The sequence below is a fragment of the Stomoxys calcitrans genome, chromosome 4 (genome assembly GCF_963082655.1).
Source record: "Stomoxys calcitrans chromosome 4, idStoCalc2.1, whole genome shotgun sequence".
Classification (NCBI taxonomy): domain Eukaryota; kingdom Metazoa; phylum Arthropoda; class Insecta; order Diptera; family Muscidae; genus Stomoxys; species Stomoxys calcitrans.
The window spans coordinates 182731428-182757555 of record NC_081555.1 but is presented as its reverse complement, the minus strand read 5'-3'; the positions used below and the strand labels follow the sequence as shown (position 1 = coordinate 182757555).

The window sequence follows — 26128 nt, the reverse complement described above, 5'->3', positions numbered from 1 at the left end:
CCCGTCTTTGAGCACTCTTAAAGTAACGTTTGCTGTGCTTTATTTAGTCTTATCCAGTGCAAGTCAGATGTTCTGGATAAAATATTAGTGCAAATATTTAAAGGCGACGAAATATTTAAAGGTGGTCTCATTTGTACAACAACCACAAATCATATGGTGCAATCCGACATCTTGCCATCCGGCTGTTAGCAGCTGTTTGCGTGAGACCACCTTCTTAAAACCGCCTTGAGTGCAAGGTTGTACTCGTAAAAAATAATAAATAACGATTAATCACGATTTGCACTATATAGCATAGATGTTAGAGCTGGCAAACTATCGATAATCGCAACATTCGATATTTTCGATATTTTTAAAAATAAATATCGATAGTATCGATACTATCATTAATGTCCCATCAACTTTATTTCAAACTCTCCAATAGGCATAATCAACGAAATTCCTGACAACGAATCTTCGCATTACGAGCTACCGCAATTCTACGTCAAGACAACGTCTGGTTCACACAGAGGCAGATACTACAAAACTAAAAAGTAATAACAGAATACTAATAATGCTGATCTTTCATAATAGCGGACACATCAGTTATAGATTATATATAAATCAAAGCAGTTTAAGTAATTTTTTTTCATTTTAAGGCCGGTACTATATTCGGTTTTCGCGTTGAAATTCCATACCAAAAAAAACGGAAAAATCTGCCAAAACGTGTTCGTTTCGTCATAACTTGTTTTTTCATCTAGGGAAAATTTACATATCACGACGCCCAAAAAGAGCACAACCACAGTCGCTGTGCAACAAGTCATTTTCTTACTCAAAATAAACGCAATCGCCAAGCTTCTTATTGTAACTGAGGGTGATAGTGTTATTGATGTTGGTCACATGTATTTTCTTGGGTGAAAAAATAAAGTGTTTGTGGATGCACAGAAAGAAAGTATTTTGTAAATATAAATAAATATGCTCGAAATAAATATCTCTTTACAACAAGCAACTCAATCAATCTGTACGAGGTAATAAGGTTTGTGTAAGAATGTGTTGTGTTTTTGTGTTGCAATTGCAACAACAATATTTGGATAAAAGTGGAGGATGCTGACAAAGGCTTTTGGAAAGTTGTGCTAATTTAATTTATAACTGCGACAATACTACAAAATCTAATTATTTTAAAAATAAATGCTGCATTTGTCTCTTTTAAATTGTTTTGCACCATCTAAAATTGCACACTCTATATGCCTAATGTATCTTAAAGGATAAATTATGTGTCGGATCGCTTATTTTTGTTAAAATTTGCAAAAAATTTAACTTTTTCGATAGCGTCCATCGGAAAAATATCAATCGAAATACAGCCATCTATTGGGTTGCCCAAAAAGTAATTTTTTAAAAGAAAGTAAGTGCATTTTTAATAAAACTTAGAATGAACTTTAATCAAATATAATTTTTTACACTTTTTTCTAAAGCTAGCTAAAAGTAACAGCTGATAGAAAGAATGCAATCACAAGCTGTGAAAAAATTTTTTCAACGCCGACTATATGAAAAATCCGCAATTACTTTTTGGACAACCCAATATATTTTGCCAGATCTAATAGATGTTAAATATGGGGATAACAAGTTGAGACAAAAAGTCGTCTTTAAGACTTTTATCCAAATAGTAAAAGTCGATTTTTCGATATATTTTTGTAGAAGTCGATTTTTCCTCTTTCCTACGAGTCTTCGTTGACTTTTGCCATATTGACATAATCTTGTCTTTGTATTTTCATAATGGGGGGCATAAAGAATAATTTTAAATGCGAAATTGGGGCAATATGGCTTATTACAAAAGTTTCCACATTCTCGTTTATTTTTCACATTTTTGTTTTTGAATTAAAGCTTGAAAATTGTGGGTACGTTAATACCCTACACCTAATGTTGGACCCACTTAGACCACATTCACATTTTATGGGCTTAAGATTTTTAATATGGAATACAGTTGTATTGAAAATATATAGCTATATTCAGCCCATCCTCGAACGTAAACGCTTAATGGATAAAAAATACAATTATGCCTTCCGTTTAAATAACTATTCAATTTAAAAAATATGTTTATGGCAACAAGAAAAAACCAAAGAGCAATGAATCCTATCACTTGAGAATAAAGTATCCAAATGCATCTCAGAAAAATTGGAAACAATTTTTACCTAGCAGCAACATAAGCAAAGCGAACTTGTATCTCTGTGCAGCTTTCTTTTCGACTTCAAAATCGATTATTCGACTTTTTAATCATTGAAAGTTGACTTCGACATTTTTACATAAAGTCATCAAAAGTCGACTATGGGATTGCTTGTTCAATACTAAACATGTATTTTCCGACTCTTTCTTAATGCGCTAGGTCTAAAGCTTAGAAATAAACGAAGAAAATTGAGAGAACATAGAGTTTTGAGTGCTGTGAAAGAGCAATGAAAGAGATTTAGCTAAATTTAAATCGTTTGTGGTAATTTTTTGCTTTAAGCATAAATTTATTTCAACAAAACATGTTTTTTACTTTGTTTTTAGCTTCTTATTGTTAATTTATTGTGTTTTTTATTAGTTTTTATGTTGACTCATTTACTTTTTTCTCTTGAGTTGACTTTTAAGTCTAGTACTGACTTTATTCGCACTGAAAATGCCTATTAAATTATTTCGAAATACGAAATTTGTATTGGCGCAGCGACATGTCGCTACTATTTTGCTCATAGAAATCAGTACCACTCAAGATATATTTATTTACAGGTAGGGGTAGTTGCCCAACAACAAATTATTGAGTACACTATCTGTCAAAATTAGTGATTATGATAGTCAAGGAGTTTTGGTTGTGTGTTATAGTTAAGAACCATAACACACACATGCAACGAAAAATGGAGCGAATTAGTTACGTACACAAAACTAGATTTGCACTAATCACTGATTTTGACAGATATTGCGCTCAATATTTTGTTGTTGGGCAACTGCCACTACCTGGAAATGACTATATATTGGTACCACTCTAGGTAGATTTAAGAAGGTAAAGTCATAGGCCTGACAACAACAATACAACCTTGTGGGAATGGAGGTAAAATTCCCAATCTTGTGTCAAACTCTACACACACAACCAAAACTCGTTTACAGATTTCTTATCTCAAAAAAGTAATCGGCGAAAAGATAGCGAAAAACCAATAAAGTACCAGCCTTTATACGTTTTTATGGAGTTTGACAGCTGTTCACTTGGAAAGCCAAATAAATAACCAGCGAAGGCGAAGGCGAAAAACTCCTCTTAAAGCGGGGTATGAATCTCTAGCGAAATTTTCGGCTAAATGAATTAATAAAATATAATGAACAATTTATCGTCCCGAATTGCACAAATATCGTTCAATTGGTTTGAACGGAGGATCAAATTGGGGTATCTATGGCGAAACAATTAAAGGCGGTCTCATTTGTACAACAACCACAAATCAAAGGGTGTAATCCGTCATCATGCCATCAAGCTGATCGACGTATTGCCAACACACTCAAAGAAATTTGTGTGCGCGTATTTATACATGTGCATACATGAGCTGAGAAAGAAGTTGACAACAAAGAGAATGCAAACAAAAATCTGACATCTTAATACTATCAGACTTGGCCGGTTGTTAACAGCTGTTCGCGTGAGACCATCTTCATAAATCCGCCTTGCTGGAACACTAACAAAAGTTCAATCCCATGGCAGCCGGTTGTACGTACTGGATTGACCCGATGAAGTTCTTCATCGGCAAGGGCGGAGGCCTCGGTGTATAACACTGCTACAACAACAACTCACAAAAGTTAAACAACAACGACAACATCTTTGAAGCAGAGGTGATTGGTGTCCATCTCGAGAGTGTTTAATTGCATTGGCAAATACGTATAGCGAAATTTTTTATTGGCGCAGCGACATATCGCTCATATTTTATATATAGAACGCAGTACCACTTCTACAGAAAGTGTTCGTCACCACTTTTTTATTATGCGTTTTGACAGTTGCTCGGCCGAAAAGTCGAAGTCAGTAGTAGGCTTTACCGATCAAGGTAATTTCGTTGGGGTACATTTTTTGTTGTTGTTCTAATGAGCCTACCTCTTAATTGTACCATGCTGTGTAGCTTCCTTTTCGACTATACGACTTCAAAATCGATTATTCGACTTTTTAGTCATTTAAAGTCGACTTCGACTTCTTACACAAAAATTCGATTAATCGATTAGTCGAAAGTCGACTTTAGGTTCCCTATCGTGCTCTGGTATTTGTTGTGTTGTGTTGTGGAAACGAAAGTCATCGGAGGAGAGAGCGTAGCGTGAAGCGATTCGGATTCAAATTCATAAATTCGAAAATACGAATATCGGTTAACACATTTTTATGTTACTATCTAAGAATATGGACAATTTAATAGAGAGATGCGAATATTCTGACTTACTTTATTGTATTAATAATTCGAGATCATTTATTACTTCAGTGACCTTCGAAATTTGGCAACATTGAGTGCGAAAATTCTAATCATATTGTTGCCGAAAAACGAAGTATCAAAAGGAAAAAATCAAGCAAACGACGAAATATATTTAAAGAAACAACAACAATTTGTTTTTTGGCTTTGTTTTATTTACTTTGTTTTTGTGGTGCAGAAAGAAAGAAGGCGAAGTAAGGCAAATGATATCTCAGATAGAATCCATTCGGAAAGTGGGAACTTGTTGAATGCATTTAATAAGTGAGAAACAAATTCACACACGAAACCATTTCCATGAGAAATTCGAAATATTATCTAAGTTTGATTTGATTGTAACATATATAACATATAATAGCCGAAATTAATGTACATTTCGGTGGTGGTGTTTGTCGGTTAAATAAAGAAACGAGAAAACGAATATTTCGAACAGCAAGAGTGTGCTTTTGTCATACACCATACGGTAAAAGAAAGAAGTGATCGATCATAACCTCAATATACATTCATACATACATATTAGCAAATAAAGTGAGTGGAAGTGAATCAATTTTTGGGGTGTGCGTGCCAGTGGAATAAAAGTGGTGAGCTGTTCTCGGCTTTTGCAGCATTTTGGGGGACTTATACGCCATCACATATCCACCATGGACCTTTTGTGCACGGAGAACATAATACAAGAATATGAAACGGATATATTGTGTCACAATCGCCATCACCAACAGCAGCAAAGTCGTCCAAAACAGTCCTCCTCGACAACGTCGTCTACAATATTCAAAGTTGAGCATAGCAAACAACATCAAGAACCGCAGTCCATAATTACCACCATCAGCAGCAACAGTAACACTTCACCACCTTCGCTGTATTCGAGCAGCTCGTCACTATCCTCATCGAGCTGCTGTTCATCGACCAACTCTTCGGGTTACAACTCGAGCAACAGCAGCAGCAACTCAAGTACTGGCAGCAGCAGTAGCAGTTATCCACACACTGCCAAGCTGACGTGTGAGGAAAATGCCAACAAACCATACCTGGAAACATGTGCTGAACCGGCGCAGGGCTACCTTCAACAAAAGCAACTCACCGGTGGAACATCAACGACTCAGAATGTTTATACAAGCAATTTGATAAACCGTTCGTTGGATTACGTGAATACAGCCACCGAGGATCCAACCTTTCTCACCGATCGTTGCTTAGAAAATGCCCTCAAAGCAGAGGAGAAAAGACCCCAACCAGTATGTACCTACTTCAAGACGGTACAAAAGGATATAACTCCACCCATGCGAAAAATCGTGGCCGAGTGGATGATGGAGGTGAGTGTGAATTTTGTTTGATCAAATTTTAAGTCAGCCGCAAAGCAGTAAACCGGCCACAGCTGAATGATACATACATACTTGCATAAAACCTGCCATTGGTATGCTAATGCTAATTTCCATTTTAATAATGCCAGGGCACAAGTTACACATGAACTTAACTAAGTGGTCCATAATGGTATTTTATACAGTAATAACGCCATTTAATGAAAGGGTATGAAATAGTTCAAGTTACTACTCAATTCTAAAGGTTGATACAAAGCAATGCAGAACGTTTCATCAGCATGCTTGCTTAACCCTTTTGTGTTTACTAACTTCGCACCAGCATCAAAATGATCGGATATGTCGAATTTGGCCATTCCGATGCATACTCTGCCATTTACTGATCTGTTGTGTCCAACCGAGTATTGCTGCATAAATTTACTTACGGATCCATCGGAATTGCGTTCTCAATGCCCGAATATGAGCCAAAAACAAAATTTTCCATTATATATTTGACCCGACCATCCGTTAGTTGTTTCTATTTAAAAAAAATATTTTGGCAAAATTCAAAATGTAAGAGAAGTGGGTGCTTTTCTTAAAGCACTTATTAAAGCGATCTACATGTGGACACCACCTATCCATGAAGAAATAGTAAGTAGAGTACATTGCATGCAATTACAATAAAAATTTGTTTAAGTGATATAAGGCTTTTGGACAGAGCAAACGCATACTTTTTTTTTATCGCTTTGTTACTAATGAAAAAGATTTGCGGAAAGTGAATATTTCTTTGAAACTTAACCCATTTCCGAATGTTTGGGTCCTCTGTGGATGCATTGAAAACTGTTTTCTCGTCCTTCTCAGTCTGCTTTGCCCTAACGGCTTGCTACTAGATAAGTCGGAGTCAAATAGACCAAACTGCGACCGCTAGATTGGAAATGCTTTATATTAGGGCGCTACATTTTGGTCTTTCCCACTATGCCTATAGGTCTAACCAATGTCGGCACTCATCGCACTCGCGATCATCCAGCATGTTCAAGATAAAAAGCAAGACTGACTCAACATTTCGATAATTCTTTTATCAGCATAATTTTATCGCTTCTTGATAAATATAAATTTTGTCTAATTTTCGCCTCTGCCATTACTAATCTATAAATTGGAAAACAATGTTAAATGAATAGATAAGAATCTCTAATTTTGCAGATTCTTGTCAATCTGAAAAAAAAAATCGTAATGCAAAATAAATAAAATGCAAAAAAAATATACTTGATCATCCAGCCTGCTTCCAAACTTATCACAATGAGGTATACGCTGTAGGCCATCATTTGCAATGTGTTTTGTGTATGTTGTGGAACTTAAATCCAGATATGAGGCGTTATCCAAAGATGCCTTTTCCATTAAGGAAAGGGGACAAACTTCTCACACATCTATGTTGTCCAAGTCAAGTTTTACCACAATGAGTTTTGCCGCAATGCGACACCTTTTTGGGAAGTAATTTTTACATTGCACATTGCCTCAAATGTTGCCAGCATTAGAAGGGGATAACCACCGCTGAACATTTTTCTGATGTTTTTGCCCGGATTCGAACACAGGCGTTAAGCGTCATAGGCGGACATGCTAACCTCTGCGCTACGGTGGCCACTAACTTAATCATTTATCTAAACGTTGGAGAAATAAATGTTTTGAGTGCTTTATTTAAGCACTGCAGAGTGCATATCAAGATTTATCTTTTATCGCATGACATCGATAACTATCAAGTAAAATTTTGCACTGAAATTCTATCCAGAGCACTGACATGTACTGGATAGGAATAAAATTAAACACCTCAATTATGTGAACCCGACTAACACTATAATAATATGGTAAGTCGAAGAGCAATGATATAGATTATGTTATAGTTAGTTTGAAGACGATCACAACATTGCACTAATTTTAAAAATCGATTCTAAATTGATTGATTTGGGAGAGCGAGAAATTTGACACATAGAGAAATGAGAACCTGCAAATTTGCAACTTTGAGAAGATGAGCTTCGCTGTTTTATGCAAGTAGCTATTTTATGAAAACAAAAACTTAATTTTTATGTGGAGGTAGCGATCCTCATCAAGCTCCTGTAGATGAGCAAGCTCGTTCCGGTCCAAAGAACCGATCACCGCGGGAACAGGTCGGCCATTGGTTATTTTAATGCGCCAATAACTCGTCTTGTCAACATATGCGCTCACTATTTGTGCAAAACCGGTGCCGCCTGGCCTTTCACAGAGACTCTCCTCTCGATACCGGTGAGTGTCCGCGACTGCCGTATGGAGCTACTACTCAGTGTTCAACATACTGCTACCAACACAATGGAGAAGCTAATGTCCAAAATTATAGCCAAATCGGATAATAATTAACCCCTTTAGGTGTTCAAGAAGTCAAATCGATGGAACGTAGCTCTCTGCTGAGAGATGCGGTACTCATACTCATCTTGAGCCAGGAAGATTATGAAGCGCCTCATTCATTTGTATATTGAATCAGAGTATTTTATATGGTGTCACTTTACCAGTGCATTGCGAAGCCCTTAGATTTTACCTAGAAGTCTTACTCTTATGAACACCCAGTTGGGTTAGAAATGAAAAAATTTATTACTGGTTTTTATTCGAACGGGCATTGCAATACCAAATAATTGCCTCAGATCGTTTAGATCTCAGCTGTAATACTTTTACAAGAATTATTCTACTGTTCAAATTTATAATTTTGGAAAAGGCATCGGTAAAATTTGATATATGTTTTATAATCTAGAAAACAATGCAATTACGTCAGTTTTCCAGTTCTATGACTTTCTATTATTGCCATGGGGCTAAGGTATTGCAAAACTGTGATGTTTTCTTACTTGGAATTATTGTACTTGCATATTTTACGATCTGCTTCGTTGTGTTGTGCATCTAAGCGCATAAGAAGTCCATAGAGATTCAGTTTACATGTCATGAAAAAATCATTTGCCTTCGAAATGAAATTGAAATAAAAACATGAGCCAAGTGTTGTAATTTGCAGGCGCCACTCTAATCAGGAGAACCCCATCTATAACATACCTATATGAATAATTTGTATAACCACAACACATGCACATATGTATGTACATACGACATTGTTATTTTTATAATTTGGCATGAACATCTGTATAATATGGGGGTTTTCAAATTACAAAGCAATTATTAAACCAAACAACAGTTCTAAAACTGAAATTAACCATTAAAGCCAACAAATCTCATAGTCCCACTTATAAATACACCCTACTGATATGAAAAGTGTTAAGTGATGTTTATTGACTGGAGGGAGCGAAAAATTCTCATTTGCATAATCGAGTTGCACTATACCGCTCCAAAAATGGAGAAGATTAGGTGGATGATACCCAGACCTTAATTGTCAAGCCATGAATCTGAAAACTTTATGAGACTGATTGATTATTGATATTTGATTATTTGCCTTATGAATTCATCGCGATACTTGCCTTTGGTATTACCAAACATTTTTCATTGGTGACACATATGAATACTTCAATGGGTGTGTTCGCGGAAAAGTCTAGTAATTTTTTTAGTTGTGTTTTTAACTATCAAACAACTGAAATGGAGGGGTCCTTAATTCGTTTAGTTTCAACCCTTCCAACACCGGCTAAGCAAGAAAATGGGATATATCTATGTATTCCTATACCCATAGCGAAGAGTTGGGGTGCAAACAGAGGGCTTAATGGCGCTTATTTTCATGGCACAAGGAAATTCGTGTATAATAGTGAATGCGACAATCAGCGCTGAAGTGATGTCTGTTCCATGTGTTTTGCTTTTATGTCAAGACAAGACTAAATCTTGTTGTTCATTTGTGTTTTTAAAACTGCTGCACACGGCAATGGATTCATCTGGTGAAGAAAATTTTGCTTCTTCTAGTGTGATTAATGGAATTATTAACACCAAAGAAATTGGAAAAACTTCTAATTACACTAAAAAGGAGCGAATTTGGTGCATTTCTTTATGTATATAATGCTGGTAAAAAATATCCACTTTTTATTTGATTGATATGCATATTTTTTTTAATTTTAGAACATTAAAAACACGACTGAACGCTAAAAAAGTAAACTTCAACAATGCAAACAAGAGCGGAAAACGCTTTGGAATTCTGTTCTCATACTCAATCGGCTTTGCTCTGCTCGGCGTTAACTATAATATACACAATGTTATTTGCATTGACTTGTGTGTAACCAGTTTAATCGCACTGACAATCTTTATCGCATTGACAATCTCAGCTCGGCTGCACTCTGATCGCACCCTTGGGTGCGATCAGAGTCAGATCATTTCATTCCCTTCAAGTTAAACCCCATATAGACCAATCTCTCGATAACACTTGCAAAGCACACTAAAATTGTTTCTTTGCTTGATTTCATTGACACGTAAATAATTTCGCAGATCGAAACTACCAAATTGGATCCATCCCATGGCAGCCGGTTGTACGTACCGGATTGACCCGATGGAATCTTCATCGGCAAGGGCTGCCGCCTCAGTGTACGTGTTCGTCTTTTTTCGTCATGGGAGAGGCACATCCCGGAGTGCCTTCTCCGTATGCTTTTGGTCCGTGCCGGGATTGAAAAGAACCCCGGACCCTGGTTCTGTTCCGTTTGCCAGAACCGCCTTCATCATCGGTCAGTGTCGGTGAGGTGTAACAGGTGCTTGGAGTGGGTACATTTCCGTTCTTGCTCTGGCCTAACTTCGCTACGGGAGTATAGTCATACTGGCTATGTCGCTAGGTGCTGTGCGAACATAGCCAGCAGTGGGTCACAAGCGTCGCCGTCGTCGCCTTCGGCGTCCTCGTCGCCTTCGGCGTCCTCGTCGTCGGACTATGTGACCCCCCCGACCTCTCCCGTACGGCAATTTATGCAAAGACAGCACCCTAGCCCTACTATTGCCAGGCCAGTGTCGGGAAATGTATCGTTCCTGCAGTTAAACTGCAATGGACTGCGAGGCAAGATTGATGAGATTGTGGATTTTATGAGTCGGAAGAGCATATCGGTCGCAGCGATCCAGGAGACAAAGCTGACTAACACCTGCAGCTTGCACAGTTGTCACGGCTACAATGTGCTACGTAAGGATCGCTCAAGGAATGGAGGTGGGGGATTGGCCTTCGTTATACACCATTCCGTGCAGTATAGACCTATCTCGCCTGCGCTTGACGCTAGTGACCCATACATGGAATGTATGGGGGTAGCAGTCAAGTCTGGTACTGCCGAGATAGAGATATACAACGTGTATATACCGCCGGTTGGCAGCTGTGACCCGATTAATGGCCAGGCCTACAGCCCCGACATAAGTGGGTTGCTATCTGGCCATAGTCGTCTGGTTCTGGGGGATTTCAATGCACATCACTCGTCATGGCATTCTCCCCTAGGCAACGACCAGCGTGGCATAGCTTTGGCAGAGCAAATAGATAGCTCCACGTTTTGCACGGTGAATGAGGATGCCCCCACTAGGATTACGAGGAGGTGCAGCAGCTCGCCAGACATCTCAATCGCATCCCCTGATCTCCTGAGTGACGTATCCTGGCAAGCCGTCATCTCTTTGGGGTCAGACCACCTCCCCATAATCCTCACCATCGACCGACCACCCGACTTCATAACCTCTGAGCGCCGAACGTTCATCAACTACAAGAAGGCCAATTGGACTGGCTTCAGAGAGTATACCAATCGCCGCTTCAATGAACTGCCACCCCCCTCTGATGTGCTTGTGGCCGAGAGGAAATTCCGGACATCATCAACGCAGCAGCCGCTCGCTTTATACCAGCCGGTCGAATACCGCAAGTGCGACCCAATTTCCCGGCGCAAGCAGTGGTACTCGCAGACGAGCGTGAAGGGATTCGTGCTATGGACCCCGCTAACCCCAGAATCAGCGAGCTAAATCTGGAAATAAACAGGGTAGTCAACGAACATAAGCGGAATTTGTGGCTGGAACACTTGGAGCAATGTAACTTACGCACCGGTGCAGGCAAATTGTGGGCCACTGTTAAGTCTCTCTCGAACCCCGGTAGACGGGACGACAGGACCTCAGTCTCTTTTGGCGAGTTAACCGTGACTGATCCGAAGAGATGCGCCAGGTTGTTCAACCGTCAATTTATCGTGCATCCCGAGAGAGACAGGGCAAGGAGGAGAGCCATTCGCCGTATTCGTGGTCTCCGAGCCGATGAACAGCCATCACAATTTACCGTGGGCGAAGTTACGAATGTCATCCGTGGCGCCAAATCTTCCAAGGCGTTGGGCCCCGACGGAATCTCTACATTGATGCTGAAGAATCTGGATTTACCTGGAGTTGAGTACCTTACCACTGTCCTTAACCTGTCATTGAACACTCTTATAGTTCCCGATGTCTGGAAAATGGGCAGAGTGATCCCGCTACTGAAGCCTGGTAAAGACCCGAGTTTGGGGGAGTCGTACAGACCGATCTCCCTTCTCTCACCAGTGGCTAAGACGCTTGAGGCATTACTCCTCCCGAGCCTCGTAGGAGAATTTCCATTCGCCGAGCATCAACACGGATTTCGGAGACTGCACAGCACAACAACAGCTTTGCATGCCATCACCACACACATTTGCCGTGGCTTCAATCAACCCAGGCCATGTGATAGGACGGTCCTCGTGGCATTGGACCTATCGAAGGCATTCGACACGGTCAGCCATGCCAAATTATTTGAGAACATCGCCAACACGTCCCTCCAGCCAGGCCTTAAACGTTGGGTCGCGAATTATCTGTGTGGCCGCCAGTCATTTGTGGAATTTAGGGATAAGAAGTCAAAACACCGTAGAGTGAAACAGGGAGTTCCCCAAGGCGGGGTGATATCTCCGGCTCTGTTTAACCTCTACCTATCCTCCATCCCACCTCCTCCAGACGGCATAGAGATCGTATCATATGCGGACGACTGTACGATCTTGGCATCAGGCCCCCCACCCATTGATGACATCTGCGATAGGTTGAACGTCTACCTCAACGAGCTTGCCTCATATTTCGCTGCAAGAAATCTGAAGATATCCGCCACCAAATCTTCACTACAAATACGCGTGAGGTGAATTCTGAGCTGACTGTGATGGTCGATGGAGAATTGATTCCGACCATCAAGTGTCCCAAAATACTTGGCGTCACATTTGACAGCTCCTACACTTTCTCCCCACATGCCACAGCAATCTGCAATAAAGTCAAAAGTAGAAACAAGGTCCTCAAGTCACTCGCTGGCAGCACTTGGGGTGCAGACAAAGAAACCTTGTTGACCACGTACAAAGCAATTGGCCGGACTGTGGTAAGTTATGCAGCGCCAGTGTGGTCACGTCAGCTTTGTGACACGCAGTGGAATAATATTCAGATCTGTCAGAATGCCGCCCTCCGAACTGCGACGGGCTGCCTCCTTAGTTCTCATGTGGACCACCTCCACCAGGAGACAAAGATCCTACCAGTGCGAAGACATAACTACATGCTGTCTAAGCAATACCTTTTGGGCTGTTATCGCAGAAATCATCCAAATCATCATCTTGTGGATAGATACCCACCGCCCAGAAGCCTTAAGGTAGATCTACATGATCTAGAGCGTGAGGTCCAGCGCTACAAGAGAGAACCTCTAGATCAAGCGGCATATCAAGCGGGTCTGAACAACATTCATGCAGACACGGTAGCAGACGCGTTAACTGGCTACCGGGTGAATGTAGTCCTTGGAGAACGACCGCCACCCATTGCACCCGAAGAAATCGACCTCCCCCGGCAAACCAGAGTGATTGTGGCTCAATTACGTTCCGGCAGATGCAGCCGCCTCAATTCCCACAGAGCTAGGATTGATGCCGACGTGCAAGATGTATGTCCCGACTGTAACCAGGGACCGCACGATACACGTCACCTGTTTAACTGCCCGGCCAGACCCACTCGACTCAGACCCAGATCCCTGTGGACGCACCCCATCTTAGTCGCGGAGTTCCTGGGTCTTGACACTCAACAGAATCAAGCAGACGAAAGATAGTACACAATAAACTGCTACAACAACAACAACAACAACCAAATTGGATCAATGCCATGGCAGCCGGTTGTACGTATCGGAATGACCCGATGGATTTCTTAATTGTCAAGGGCTGCCGCCTCAGTGTTAAACACATTGCTACAATACCAGCAACAACCAAATTGGGTGGGAAACTACCAGAAACATCATCACTGCTCCATATATATATGATGCAAACAAAGTTTTTAGATATTAAAGTACTTATAAACAAAGGTTCCTCCGCCCTGTTCCTTAATGGAATGTTCATGGGCATGATTTTGCTATTCGCAATAAACAAAAGGTAAACGAAACAGAGGTAGAAAAGCGAAAACATAGAATAAACATATCCAAGACTAGACAGGCTTTAGCGATGAATCCACAATCATTCACGCCGCCAAGAATAGAGAGCTGCTTACCATCACTTTCCAATAATTTGAGTTACAAAATTTATGCAAAATGGAAACGTTGTTGATATATTGCATATATATTTGCGGAATTGGCATTTTCAAGTTAATATCAGCATTTTCAAGTAAAAATACCACTGCATTTGCCGAATAAAAGATACGAAAATTTCGACTTTGCATAAAAATCTGGAATCTGCTAATCCTGTACTGATCATATATTATATAAATACAATTGCCATATTTTTTTAAACATCTAACAAAAGTTAATATCAGATAGATGCATCGAGTATGAAGGGGTTGTTTTGTTCATCTGGTTTGACAAACGAGTAATCATGTGGGCAAGTGAAACGAATTGATGAAAGCTATAGGTTCCAAATGAACAACTCAAATGCTTGTTTTGGTTAAGAGCCTGTAAATGATTCTGCCGAATAAGTTGCTATGCTATCCTTTTAATCGAAAGCATTGATTACAATCTCGAGCTGTAATGTTTTCGAAAAAAAACCTTTTTAATTTGGTTTTATGTCATTATTCTAATATTAAGAATTTAGTTTTATTAACCATGCCAAGCAGAGTATGAGTATTCTCATAACGATAACTTTACGAAAATTCAAAAGTTTGGGTAAAACGTCACATTGTGCCATTAAATGGAACTATTTAAGCTGTTACATTAGTAATCACTGGCGATTCCTCATTAAAATTGGTGTCACTGCTTTGTGAAGTCTCTTCGTCACTATCAGATCTGTAAGCAAAAAGTCTTCATTTCGCTTTTCTGGTTCATCTACTGAAACTGTATTGTTTTCGTTATTTTGATTTAATAGATTTTGCAATATTGATTTTGTGCATACTCACTGGAGTCCCAATTTTATAATTTGGACCAATCCTTTTTTAACTATGTTTGAGGCATTTCATTCCCAACTTGTTGTTGTTGTAATCACATTTTCGTGTGAAGGTAGCGATCCTCGTCAAGCTCCTGCAGGTGAGCAAGCTCGTTCCGGTCCAAAGGATCCGATCGCCGCGGGTGGCCATTGGTTATTTAAAGGCGCCAATAACTCGCCTTGTCATATCGAGCATCGTAGGCACTGAGTATTTGTGCAAGAGCCGGTGCCACCCGACCTCTCACAGAGACTCTCCGCTCGATACCGCTGATTGTCTGCGACTGCAGTTACAGCTACTTCGGATGGAGCATTCCACTATCCGTAACCTGTGGACGCTACTCGTAGCTCGCAGCAAAGCTTCTCGTGACAGCAATGACCACACAGATCGGACCTCAATGGTCCAGCTTTGGTGGTGCTCACAGCTATCCCCTGCCGGGAACATGTTTCAACAACATGTTGCATCTCGAATTCAATGCTATTTTACAAGGTGGATGCATTGAAATTTGAATTCCTGTTATAATTTCTGGACAGTTTGAAATTGTGATTATTCGAATCCGAAAGTCTACAGTATAAGGCTTTTGTAATGCATTTGCGTTGTTGATGAATAAAAAAAATTGAGGGAGCAAAGAGTTTCTTATCGCGTAGTAGTAAAAATACGATTCCGAAAACAGTAGCTCTTGTGAATGTGTGTAATTGTTATATGTACTTCTTTTTGCTCTATCCGTTGTATGTTTGTCTTGAAGGTATTTAGATATTCTTTTTGTATCCTGTGGTTTGGTTTTTGGCCAACCCTCTCCGAAGAGTCCTAATATTGGAGACAATAAACCAAAGTTCAGTTTAATTCTTTCCGTGGCATCAATTGAAACATTTGCGCAATTATGTTACGGTCGAAACCCAGTTTGTCCTGCTTTTTCGGACTCATAGGCCGGAGGTTAACTGTGGCCTGCAAAATAAACACCAAAGCGAAAAAAAAGGAAAAGCATTTGGGGATAACATTTACTGGTTTTGCAATGACAAATGAGAAGTATGACCAAGAGCTCGAGTAGCCAACAACTCATGTGGTGAATATGTTGATATTTCCATTCTACGCTATGTTTATATAAAACTTAGAGAATAAAATGCTGAAACAATTGTTCCACTGGCCGCATGTAAATAGTATATGTTCAGCTTCACATATACCGTTTATACTATGCACATATTTGTACGTATGTACGTATGACCGTTTATTTGTTGTTATTTATTGTCAATCAAACTATTTTTTGTCTCTTCTCTTGTTTTTGCTAAAATAAAATAGGTATACGACGTCGCCGCCAACATTAACGCCAACGCCAACGCCACCGCCATCGGCACCGCCCGCCTGTGCTTGTGTGCGAGTCCCACATTTTGGGGTTAATTATAGCATTTTGTTCTTTTGTTTTTATGTTTCGCACATGTATGTATGTTATCAACAACACTAACCAACACTTTTATTTTATTGTTTAGTCACACAAAAAATGGCAAAGTTTCAACCACCTCAAAACGATGTTAATCCGTTGGGAGAAAAGTGGAATTTCCGCAAAGAGGTCCCTAAGTTGGTACAACGTGAAATCTCATTCCCTCTCGGCCCCTCTATTCTTCTCTCGCACATGACATTCACGGTGACTGTTGTAAAGGCCGCAGCCTATGTGGTCTGGCACCCATCAGGAGAATGTGTCTCGGTATCGTCTGAAAATTCCATAAAGCGATAGTGAAATCTGATTTTATTACAGTTCTGCTACCATTTGAGCGAACTGAACATGCCAAGTGATGGGGAACAAGAGAAAGCCAAGTCGTTAAAACCGTAGAATTTCTTTTATCAAAAGCCGTTGCCCAGCGGACACATGAATAATGGAGAAGTTCAGAACTTGATTTGGTTAGAAAAAAAAAATATATAAATATTTCTAATTTAATTCTAAAAAAAAACAGTAGCTCACACTAAGAGCCATCAACTCGATAATGGAATTTGACTTGATTTTGTGCTCGAAACAAATTCGAAATATCGATAGACAGAATTGTCTGTATTCTCTTAGGTCGCGCCTGAGCTTTCGCTTGTCAAAATGAAAATAAGCAGACATTGATTTCGGTTGTAAATAATTATCCCACGAGTGAATGTTTGAGGAATCGTCCGAGATAAAATAACAAATACTCTAAGGCATTATAATATGTATTTTTTGCCTTTCTATCAAGTAGGGTATCTGGCAATTGTTTTGTTGTGTTTTAACATGAATTCGTCTTTGGGATCACAGAGGCGAAAACAAAATAACACACTGCAACGAACAGGACAAGTGCCAACGGATTTGAATGCGAACCGGCTGTTGCAATTCAAATTATCCGCAACACAGTTGATGGACTTGTATGAGAGTAGAGAGTATATGATTTAATTAAATTTTTTTCTGTACGCTTATCGATTGGACCGTTCTCTTACATTTGTGCTTGATTTATTGCATAATTACTTGAAGTGGAATTTCTGATAAGATAAACTAATCGCTCATAGTGGTGAAGTAATAAGTCTTTATAAAATCCAAATAAATCTTAACCAGAATGCTATAATTTTTTTTGTTTGAAGGCACTGCTTAGCATTTCGACCGGTTGCTTCGAATGCAAAGATATAAATCTCGAAGAAAACATTTAAAACATTCTTCACATCGCTTATGCGGGCGACGCTTTTCAGCTACGCAAAGAAGGACCCATTTTTTACCACAGGATTGAACGCCAGCTCATCTAGGACCATCTTAAGAAATAGTCAAAATAAAATCCTTCTCTGGTAATATGCAACATGGCTCTGATAGGATGTAAATTGGGAGTGATTAATATTTTCATAGATCCTTAGATACATACATGGGAGGCTCAAAAATATTTCTAATCTTTTGCGTAATATTCATATAATTATCCCCGATTGCGTTTCATATCCTTGAGTGTTTCGGGGGTGTTGATACAAAATCACCATTTTGAAAGTTAGCCCTAACATGGAGAACCAACGCTTTGGCATTGGATTTTGCACGCTTTTTCTATATATTAATACATCGATATTCAGTTTTTTGCCTTCTGTGTAAAACGTTATCCAATACTGTTCATCTCATTCTCGTCTCATTTCTTATAATTCAACGTTTTCCTGACACACACAGTTTCTCAGTTATATATGAGTATTTATAAATGGTAGTCGAAACTACATTTTATTCATCTATTCATCAATCCCATGGCAGCCGGTTGTACGTATCGGATTGACCCGATGTAATCCTTCACCGGCAAGGGCTGCCGCGTCGGTGTACAACACATTGCTACAACATAAGAGTGAAGCTGTAAAATTCGACCAAATGCCTTCAATATATCTGGAAAGAAATATTGTCCTACAAATTGTTTGTATGACATTCCTTATCGGTGGGATCAGTTGAAACCGAAAGTAGCGTTATAATGACATGAAAATTTTGATGGTACCAGTTAAGTGCACAATATACCCCAAGGGGTTTGCTCATGCAATCCCTTGCAAATATGTTGGCATGAATGTATTTATACTGCATACATACATGTGTTCCTCCCTTGTTTGCCTTTGTAACAAAGCCTAATACCACATGTTGTTGGTTTCACAATGACCTCGTATAAGTCTGGATACGTACGTAGCAACTTGTTGAGACGACAGATGTAAGTTGAACGCAATGGACTTTTTAAGCTTGCTCTGTGATCACATCAAAAGCAGTTCAGTTCGTTAAACTAAGAAACAACATGTTACCGCATGCAGTTTCTTATATACATATAGTATATGCTTTGGAACACCTTTCGTGGTTTCCTGTGTGTCCTTGCGACCGGAGAAACACCATTTTTTCCTGCAAATTCTTTTCTGCTGCCAATGGAAGTGAGAAAAATGCAGCTGCCTATGTTTTTAGTTGTGACTCAACGACTAAGAAACGATAACTTTAAATCTTTCTACAAGCAATATCGATAACAGTTAGCTAAAGGCGAGAAAGCAAAGATGTGTGTGTGTATGTGTACAGCACACATTGTGTTGGCGACGGAGTTGATTTTCTTACACCGTTTGTTGTTGATCCTCTTGCTCTCTCACGCAGAAGTGTAGTGGTGCAAAGGTGGAAGATTTTTACCTGTATTTTTGTTTCTCCGCTCGAGTGTTGAACTAACTATTCGTCTTCGTATGGTGCTGCAAACCTTTTTATAGAAATTCATAACACAAACATTCATTCTCTGGTGGCACAATAAGCAAAGCATTATTTTTTTTCTCTTCGTTAGTTGTTTTTTTTGCATGTCAAATTCGATCGAGTGCGGGGTAGTAGATATCCTTTAAGGATATGCTTGGTTTCCAACAGCCACTGTAGCTTGTACTTGATAGCGTAGTTAAATTGTGTGTGTGAACAGAAGAAAGCATGCGGCGCACGTCTAGTCTCTTAAAGACTCTGAGGAGGTACAGTTGCAAACAAAAGGGATTTTTTCCTTTAGCCTTTGCACGATATTTTTGGAAACAGTCGTATCGCAAAATTATATCCCTCACTGTTAAAAATTTATTGAAACAACTTTTTGTGTTTTTAATTTCAAGCTGGGTAGGTACTCCTATCTAAAACTGTAAACAATGCAATTTCTGGTGTACTGCCGCCTGCCTTATTTTTGGCTTTAACACTTGTTTGTGACACTCCTTCGGCAGTGTCCCGATAATCTATAACAAACTTATTCAACAATTTTACTGCCTGACATTCACTCACTGTATAAGCACTTTTGTTTGTGCAATATGTCTTTCTACAGCGTTATTCAAGTCAAGTCATTGAACTTGGCTGATGGAATTTGCCCGAAAACCTTCAACTTGAAACTACGCTTTACAAATTCTGGCTAAAACGGGTAAACAAATGTTGCTAATTTTGCAAAAGACAATGGAGATTCTTAATAGTTCTTTCTTGTTTGGAAAGGGCATTGATATGTCTGTTATTTGATAGGTGTTTGTATGGGTGCTGTATGCATTGTTTGGAATCGCTGCTCTAATTTTCGGACTCAATTTGGGTAATTTCAAAAGAAGTAAATTTTGTAATCAATAACAATGGTCTTGGGCCAAGAAAGCTGTAGCGTAAGCGAGCAGCAATATGGTTATGCCTAGTACTTGTCTGTTGTTCAAAGCGGCGTCTTAGAATCATCCAAGTGAAAAAGCAAATAGCGGATTACAGATAAAAAGTCAATAAATAACTCATGTCAGCATTTGAAATACAATCCTCATTTATTGTTACCCAAAAATAAAAACAGATAATATATGCAAATTGAAGGCGAGTTTTTCGACGATTGTTATTTGACAAATAAATCTGCACTTTGTATTTCATTTTAAGACTTCTTTTTGTCTTTTCGTTTTTTGCCTTTGTCATAATTGATGCTAGCCACCTGTTGGCAAAATTGGAATTCTTTAAAATCAACTTCCCCTATAACCTAAGTTGGGCAATGCCAACCCTGTATCTACACTTAGTGTGTAAATTGGGCGGTACCATTTTATCAGCGCCATCTTAATGCTGGCGAGATTTGTGGGTTCAAATCCTGGCGAGACCATCAGAAAAAATTTTCAGCTGTGGTTTTCCCCCTCCTAATGCTGGTGACATTTGTGAGGTACTATCCCAAGAGGTGTCGCACTACGGCTCGCCGTTCGGACTCGGATATAAAAAGGAGGACCCTTATCATAGAGCTTAAAAGTTGAATCGGACTGCACTCATTGATATGTGAGAAGTTTGCCCCTGTTCCTTAGTGAAATGTTCATGGGCAAAATAAATGGTAGCTTTAACCATTATGATTTGATTTCCTTCACATTTTAAATGTCTCGTTTCCAGGTCTTCAAAATTGAAACTCCCATCAAAAAGCAGTCGTGAAAGCATTGAATTTTAAAGATTCTATCTCCTTTAACATATACCTAAAAGAAAAATCAGAGTTTAAAATTGACCGAAATAATAAATCGGTTATTAAATCAAGCTATCAGCTAAGATCTAGCTTTGATTAACTATATCGCCTATCCAAATCCAGAGTGTCTCATTAAGTGTTCTATTACATACCAATTTCATAAAAGACATCCACAATCTAGTCGGTTATTCTGGGTTGTGGACACCCACGCACATGGAAATGTCTTTGTCACAGTGTCGGGATGGTGGTGGTGGTGTTGGTATTTATCATCCATGTGGCTAGAAAGCTGGCGGCCAGCAACAGCTTGCACACTTTCCGCCACTGACTAACGCAATGGATGGCTGAATGAGTGACTGTGTGAGCATCATGTCAATTGAATTAGTTTTTAATTGCTGTTACATTTTAATTTAATGTTTAATAAACAATTGTGGCGTCTTTTATCACTGGCGTGTTGTTAGTGGGCGTTATTTTTATTTAAAACAAAAATGAGTGTAGAAATAATAATGCAAAAACGGCCAAAGTTTATCATGTTCCCATCCACATTGTTTGTGGAATGTGCTGGTGTGTCAGAACACAACATCAAATAACTGATGCCATAGAATTGAAGTTGCAAAAATGATGGACGTTAAGGTTGGTATCATGTCTTGATACCTTTTCGTCGGTTGCAGCACTAATTTTGTCTTCGGACTTAAGGTGTTGAGTTGCGTCCTCCTCAACAACAGCAATGCAATGCAAAATATGATATTGGACATACCAAGAACTCCTGTTACAAGTCATTGTTGCTGTGTTTGGCATTCCTATTTAGGCATCCACATTCTACATACGAACGAACACGTGTTATTTGACTGACCAAACTAAGAGGAAGACAGTCACATTCTAAGACAGTCTGCCATTTAAGCAACTTTAGCCCCAGCTCGATGAATTGTCGCCATAAAATGGCCGTTTAAAGAGATTGTCGTCATGTAGCACTGCTCCATTTTCCCCACATATAACATGCGTACTTGTGCTCGTATCACTTAATTAACCACAAAACCGCAATCGAATTCTGGAATGTCCAAGGGGAGAAACCAGAGGCTCTTTTAACAGTGCTACAATGTTTGCTTGCAAATGATATGAATGACTCGTAGAGTTGTTGGACTAGCAAAAACCCTTTCCTTTTACTCCCAACACTTTTGCCATGCGACCTCATCCGTATCGGGAATGATTGGAATTTCTCAATTCTCATTTGTCCATAAAGCAAACGTTATGTAATGCTGCTATCACACGATATGTATTATCGATAATAGCAACTCTGAAAGTTGTACACATCGTGTGAACGTACAAAAATTTTCAAAAATGAAAAATTGATTTTCGAATAAATATGCAACTCTTTCGATTTAAGCTAACTTTTATTTCATCGAACATACATGTATGCACATGTCTATGAAAAAAATACAATTCATATGAGAATACATACCGATTAGAGTGCACTCAATTCGTGTTTGACGTACATAAGGAAAGTCTTATGAATACAGAAAGTGACAGCACACATGTAACACACATATCGTGTGATAGCAGCTTAAGTTTGCATTTAAATACAGAGTTCGAATACATTCGAAGTATGTAAATATTATTAAATAGTCATCAGGTTACTTAGTTTTTTTTCATATTGGAAAGCGATCATGCTCCAATATGTTGTAATTAAATTTATTTATGAAATTTGATTTCAACCCTTTTTTTTGAGTAAACTATTTTTGATGTGATTAATGTAAGCTAATTTTTTTGGAATAACTCCAAAAAAGAGCGCACCTTACAGAACGGGAATACAGACTGTAATGTAGTTTCCAGATGCTTTATACACAATATAGCAGGAAAGTTATCTGAGAAAAACATAAACATAATAAAGGGCAATTTTTTTTTTTGCTATTTTGGCAGCTCACGCACGTTTCGTGTTTTTTTTTAACTGTCAAACATCTTCAGTGGGTCTAATTTAACCATGAATCGTCTTACAAATGTACAACGCTTGCAAATTATTGAATTCTATTATGCGCGCGTTCATCGCGCGCTTCTTCCATTTTATGGTCAGTTTAATTGACCCATTGAAGCGGCTGTTCGGGCTATTATGATTAAATTTCTCACCAAATTTACATTGTTGGACATTAAACTACCAACACGCTTACGTAGAGTGCGAACTGAAGAAAATATCGCGCCTGTATCGGGCAATGTTAATGATGACTATCAATTATGAATTCGTTGCTGTTCCCAGCCATTGGGCCTCTGTTACACAACAACGTGGAAAATGTTACGAAAGGATTTAGGTATAAAGCTTTTCATAATACAGGAACTAATGCCGAACGACCTACCGCGACGCAGAATTTTTGGTGAATGAGCTCTTGGAAAGTTGGTCGAAGATCCACTTTTTTTTATCGAAAAATTGTGTTCAGCGACGAAGCACATTTTTGGCTCAATGCGTACTTAAATAAGCAAAATTGTCGATTTTGGAGCGAAGATCAGCTAGAAGAATTGCAAGAGCTACCAATGCATCCAGAAAAAGTCACAGTTTGGTGCGATTTATGGACGGGTGGCATCATTGACGGTTAACATTACGGTGCTACAAGCCACACAGTGCGCGTAACAATCGACTTATTGAGAGGTGAGTTCGCTGAACATTTTATTTCACGTTCGGGACCGATAAATTGGCAGCCGACGAGTTATTAAAGGAGCTTTATCAGAGTATTAACGATTTTGACAATATTTTACACGGAAATTGGAAGTCATAGCAGAAGTCATTGTGCAAAATTACCGCCATAGGGTTACAATTTGCGCCTTTTAAGAGCTAAAGAATTAAACTCCAGAGATCGGATTATATGGGAGCTATATCGGAATATAAACCCGTGTGTCTGTCATGTATGATGGGAGTCATAACAGAAGAGAATGTCAAAAATTTCAGACTAATCGGACAAGAATTGCGCCCCTTAAGGTCTCTAAAAAGAAGCCTAATAAGGAGATCGGTTTTTACATATGCGAGCTTTAACCAACCGTTACGATCCCAGGCGACATACATCATTGGGAAGTATCGTTCGAGAGTTAACATGCTTTTGACAGTCCGAGTATCCTTTGGTAAGTGATATAAGAAGTAAAAGCTTGCTAAATATGGTGATTCCGAAAAAGAATTTTATATACAATACGAAAGATCGTTGAGAGATAGAATAATAAGTGGTATAATGTCTATGTGACAGCTATTTCTAACTGAAGTCCAAATTTATAGCAGTGAAAATGGGTATTCTGGATGGGTAATAGATCTAGATATTCATTGATTGATATTCAATATTGTTCACAAAGATTCAAACTTCTATTTTTGGTATCGAAATAAAAAATAAATAAGAAAAAGTACGGCAAAACATCTACAGTGAACTTACGCAGAAGCAAGCAGTCCCATCCCTGGAGGACCCCTTCTTAAAATAGGCAAGTTCGGATGACCTTCGCTGTCTCTTGGGAAATTTAAAAGTATTCGAAACCAATTAGTGGCAATGTCAGCAGTTATGAACCATTTGCTTGAAAGCCACTCACATTTGCATTGTACAGATACCGACGCATCCCGGTACATAGTGTCCGTAGATAATTTTGCGTTTTTAACTCCCAGACTTCTTATACCAACAGTTGATGATGTTATAGGTTTGGAGAAAAATCACAAGCACACTTGGCCCAATTACGTTTATTCTTCATCCATGTCGTTTACACATGATATGATTACATTATCATGGTGACTTCGAGAATATCTTACCATTGGTTTCATAGATTCAAAAGTGGTAGACCATGTATGACTGTTACAACCCCACTGTGATATCTTTACAATTGGCTTTTAATATTAGCTTTTGTGGATGGGGCAGTACGTTTTTGAGGCATATAGCGGCGTAAAAGTACTTGCTTGGCTTTTATTTTGATGCATGGGGTTTACTGACGAAGAACATCACTCAGTCATGCGTAGATTACTAAAAAAACAACAACAACACAATGAGGAGTACCAACAATAATGATAAAAACAATAAATGTATAAACTTGTACTAGATATTGAAAAAAATGAGCAAATGCTTCGTTGTTGTTGTGTAGAAGAATGTTTGTTTCTTGACGGCGCATAGCTAACACCCCACTTGGTATCACCAAGCAGCACTAAAAAAGGCCCACACCTTTCTAACTTTAAACAAATTAGAACGCTTTATCACTGCTTTGCTGTGTTAGAAAGGTGCAGAACAAACCAGGCAAAGAAAACAAAAAACTGTTGTGATCAGCTGATTACATTTCGGTATTTGTTCACCCCACCCCACATGCCCCTCTTTATTAGACAGTCCGCATCGTAAAGAACAATGTGAGTTGTTCTCCTTTTTTGTGGGGGGTTAGCAGCTGATATTCTTGCTCTCATTGTCATTCTTCGTTTCGCACGCACACCATCCTACAGGCATGTGTTCGTGCGGTTTTATGCAAATATAATTATTTACCCTGCAAACATTTTCTATCGCGCGAGTCACTAAATTGGCAAATAAAGAAGTTGGAAACAATCGCAGAAGATATCGTTTTTTCATCTAATTATTGTCTCATACGTGAGGAAATGCGCCACTCGTTCAAAATTCGATTATGCGTGTGTTTTAAAAAAAAGAGTAGAATTTCTTTTTTTTTGTCTGTTAGGGCGAAGATTATTTTTTCTTGACCTCTCTTGAACTTCCGCGGGGCGATTTTGATGACTGAAGCTGTTGCACTGATTCTACCCGACTGGGATTTGAACAGCCACACAAACGTCTTATTTGATTACAGAAGTTAAGACTGGATTACACAAGAAGTAAACATACTTTCTCTTGTGTGTGTTTTTTTAGAAAGTGTCACAAGCAACAACAAAAATTTAATTTTTAAATTTCAACCAACAGATTATGAAAACCTTATTGGTGTATTGCCATAGATACTCCAGATGTACCTTAAAAGTGACAATTAAGCGAGGGAGCGAGAAATTAACTCCTAAATGTTTGCAGGGTAACCACAAATCAACACAAAACGCGTATTCGCAAAAACGGGGAACAACAACAAACATTTGGTTTTGTTTCTTTCTTTGCTGCTGCCTTCATTACTTCTGCTCTTGAATAAAAATTTGGCAAATTTTATAGCTGCGCAATCAACAAGCTGCTGCTGCTGCCACTGGTGCGGTGCGTTAGTTACGAATCGGGTCTACGTGCCTTGCCATATCGTATCTGGTTTG

The 26128-nt window shown here is 39.0% G+C and overlaps 1 protein-coding gene and 1 long non-coding RNA gene across 2 annotated transcripts in view; both read left to right on the top strand.

Annotated features, from left to right (window-relative positions):
* The first annotated feature begins 4230 nt into the window (after window positions 1–4230).
* Window positions 4231–26128, top strand: part of LOC106095884 (uncharacterized) — a 98079-nt gene continuing 76181 nt past the window's right edge. Inside the window, exon 1 of the mRNA XM_013263318.2 lies at window positions 4231–5734. Coding sequence (XP_013118772.2) covers window positions 5072–5734 — 663 coding nt within the window. The 5' untranslated portion in view covers window positions 4231–5071. The remainder of the gene's footprint in view (window positions 5735–26128) is intronic.
* LOC131996685 (uncharacterized) lies at window positions 14708–16977 on the top strand. Its single transcript, XR_009397933.1, has 3 exons — window positions 14708–14881; window positions 14959–15116; window positions 16498–16977. It is a non-coding gene; the product is annotated as an uncharacterized LOC131996685 (long non-coding RNA).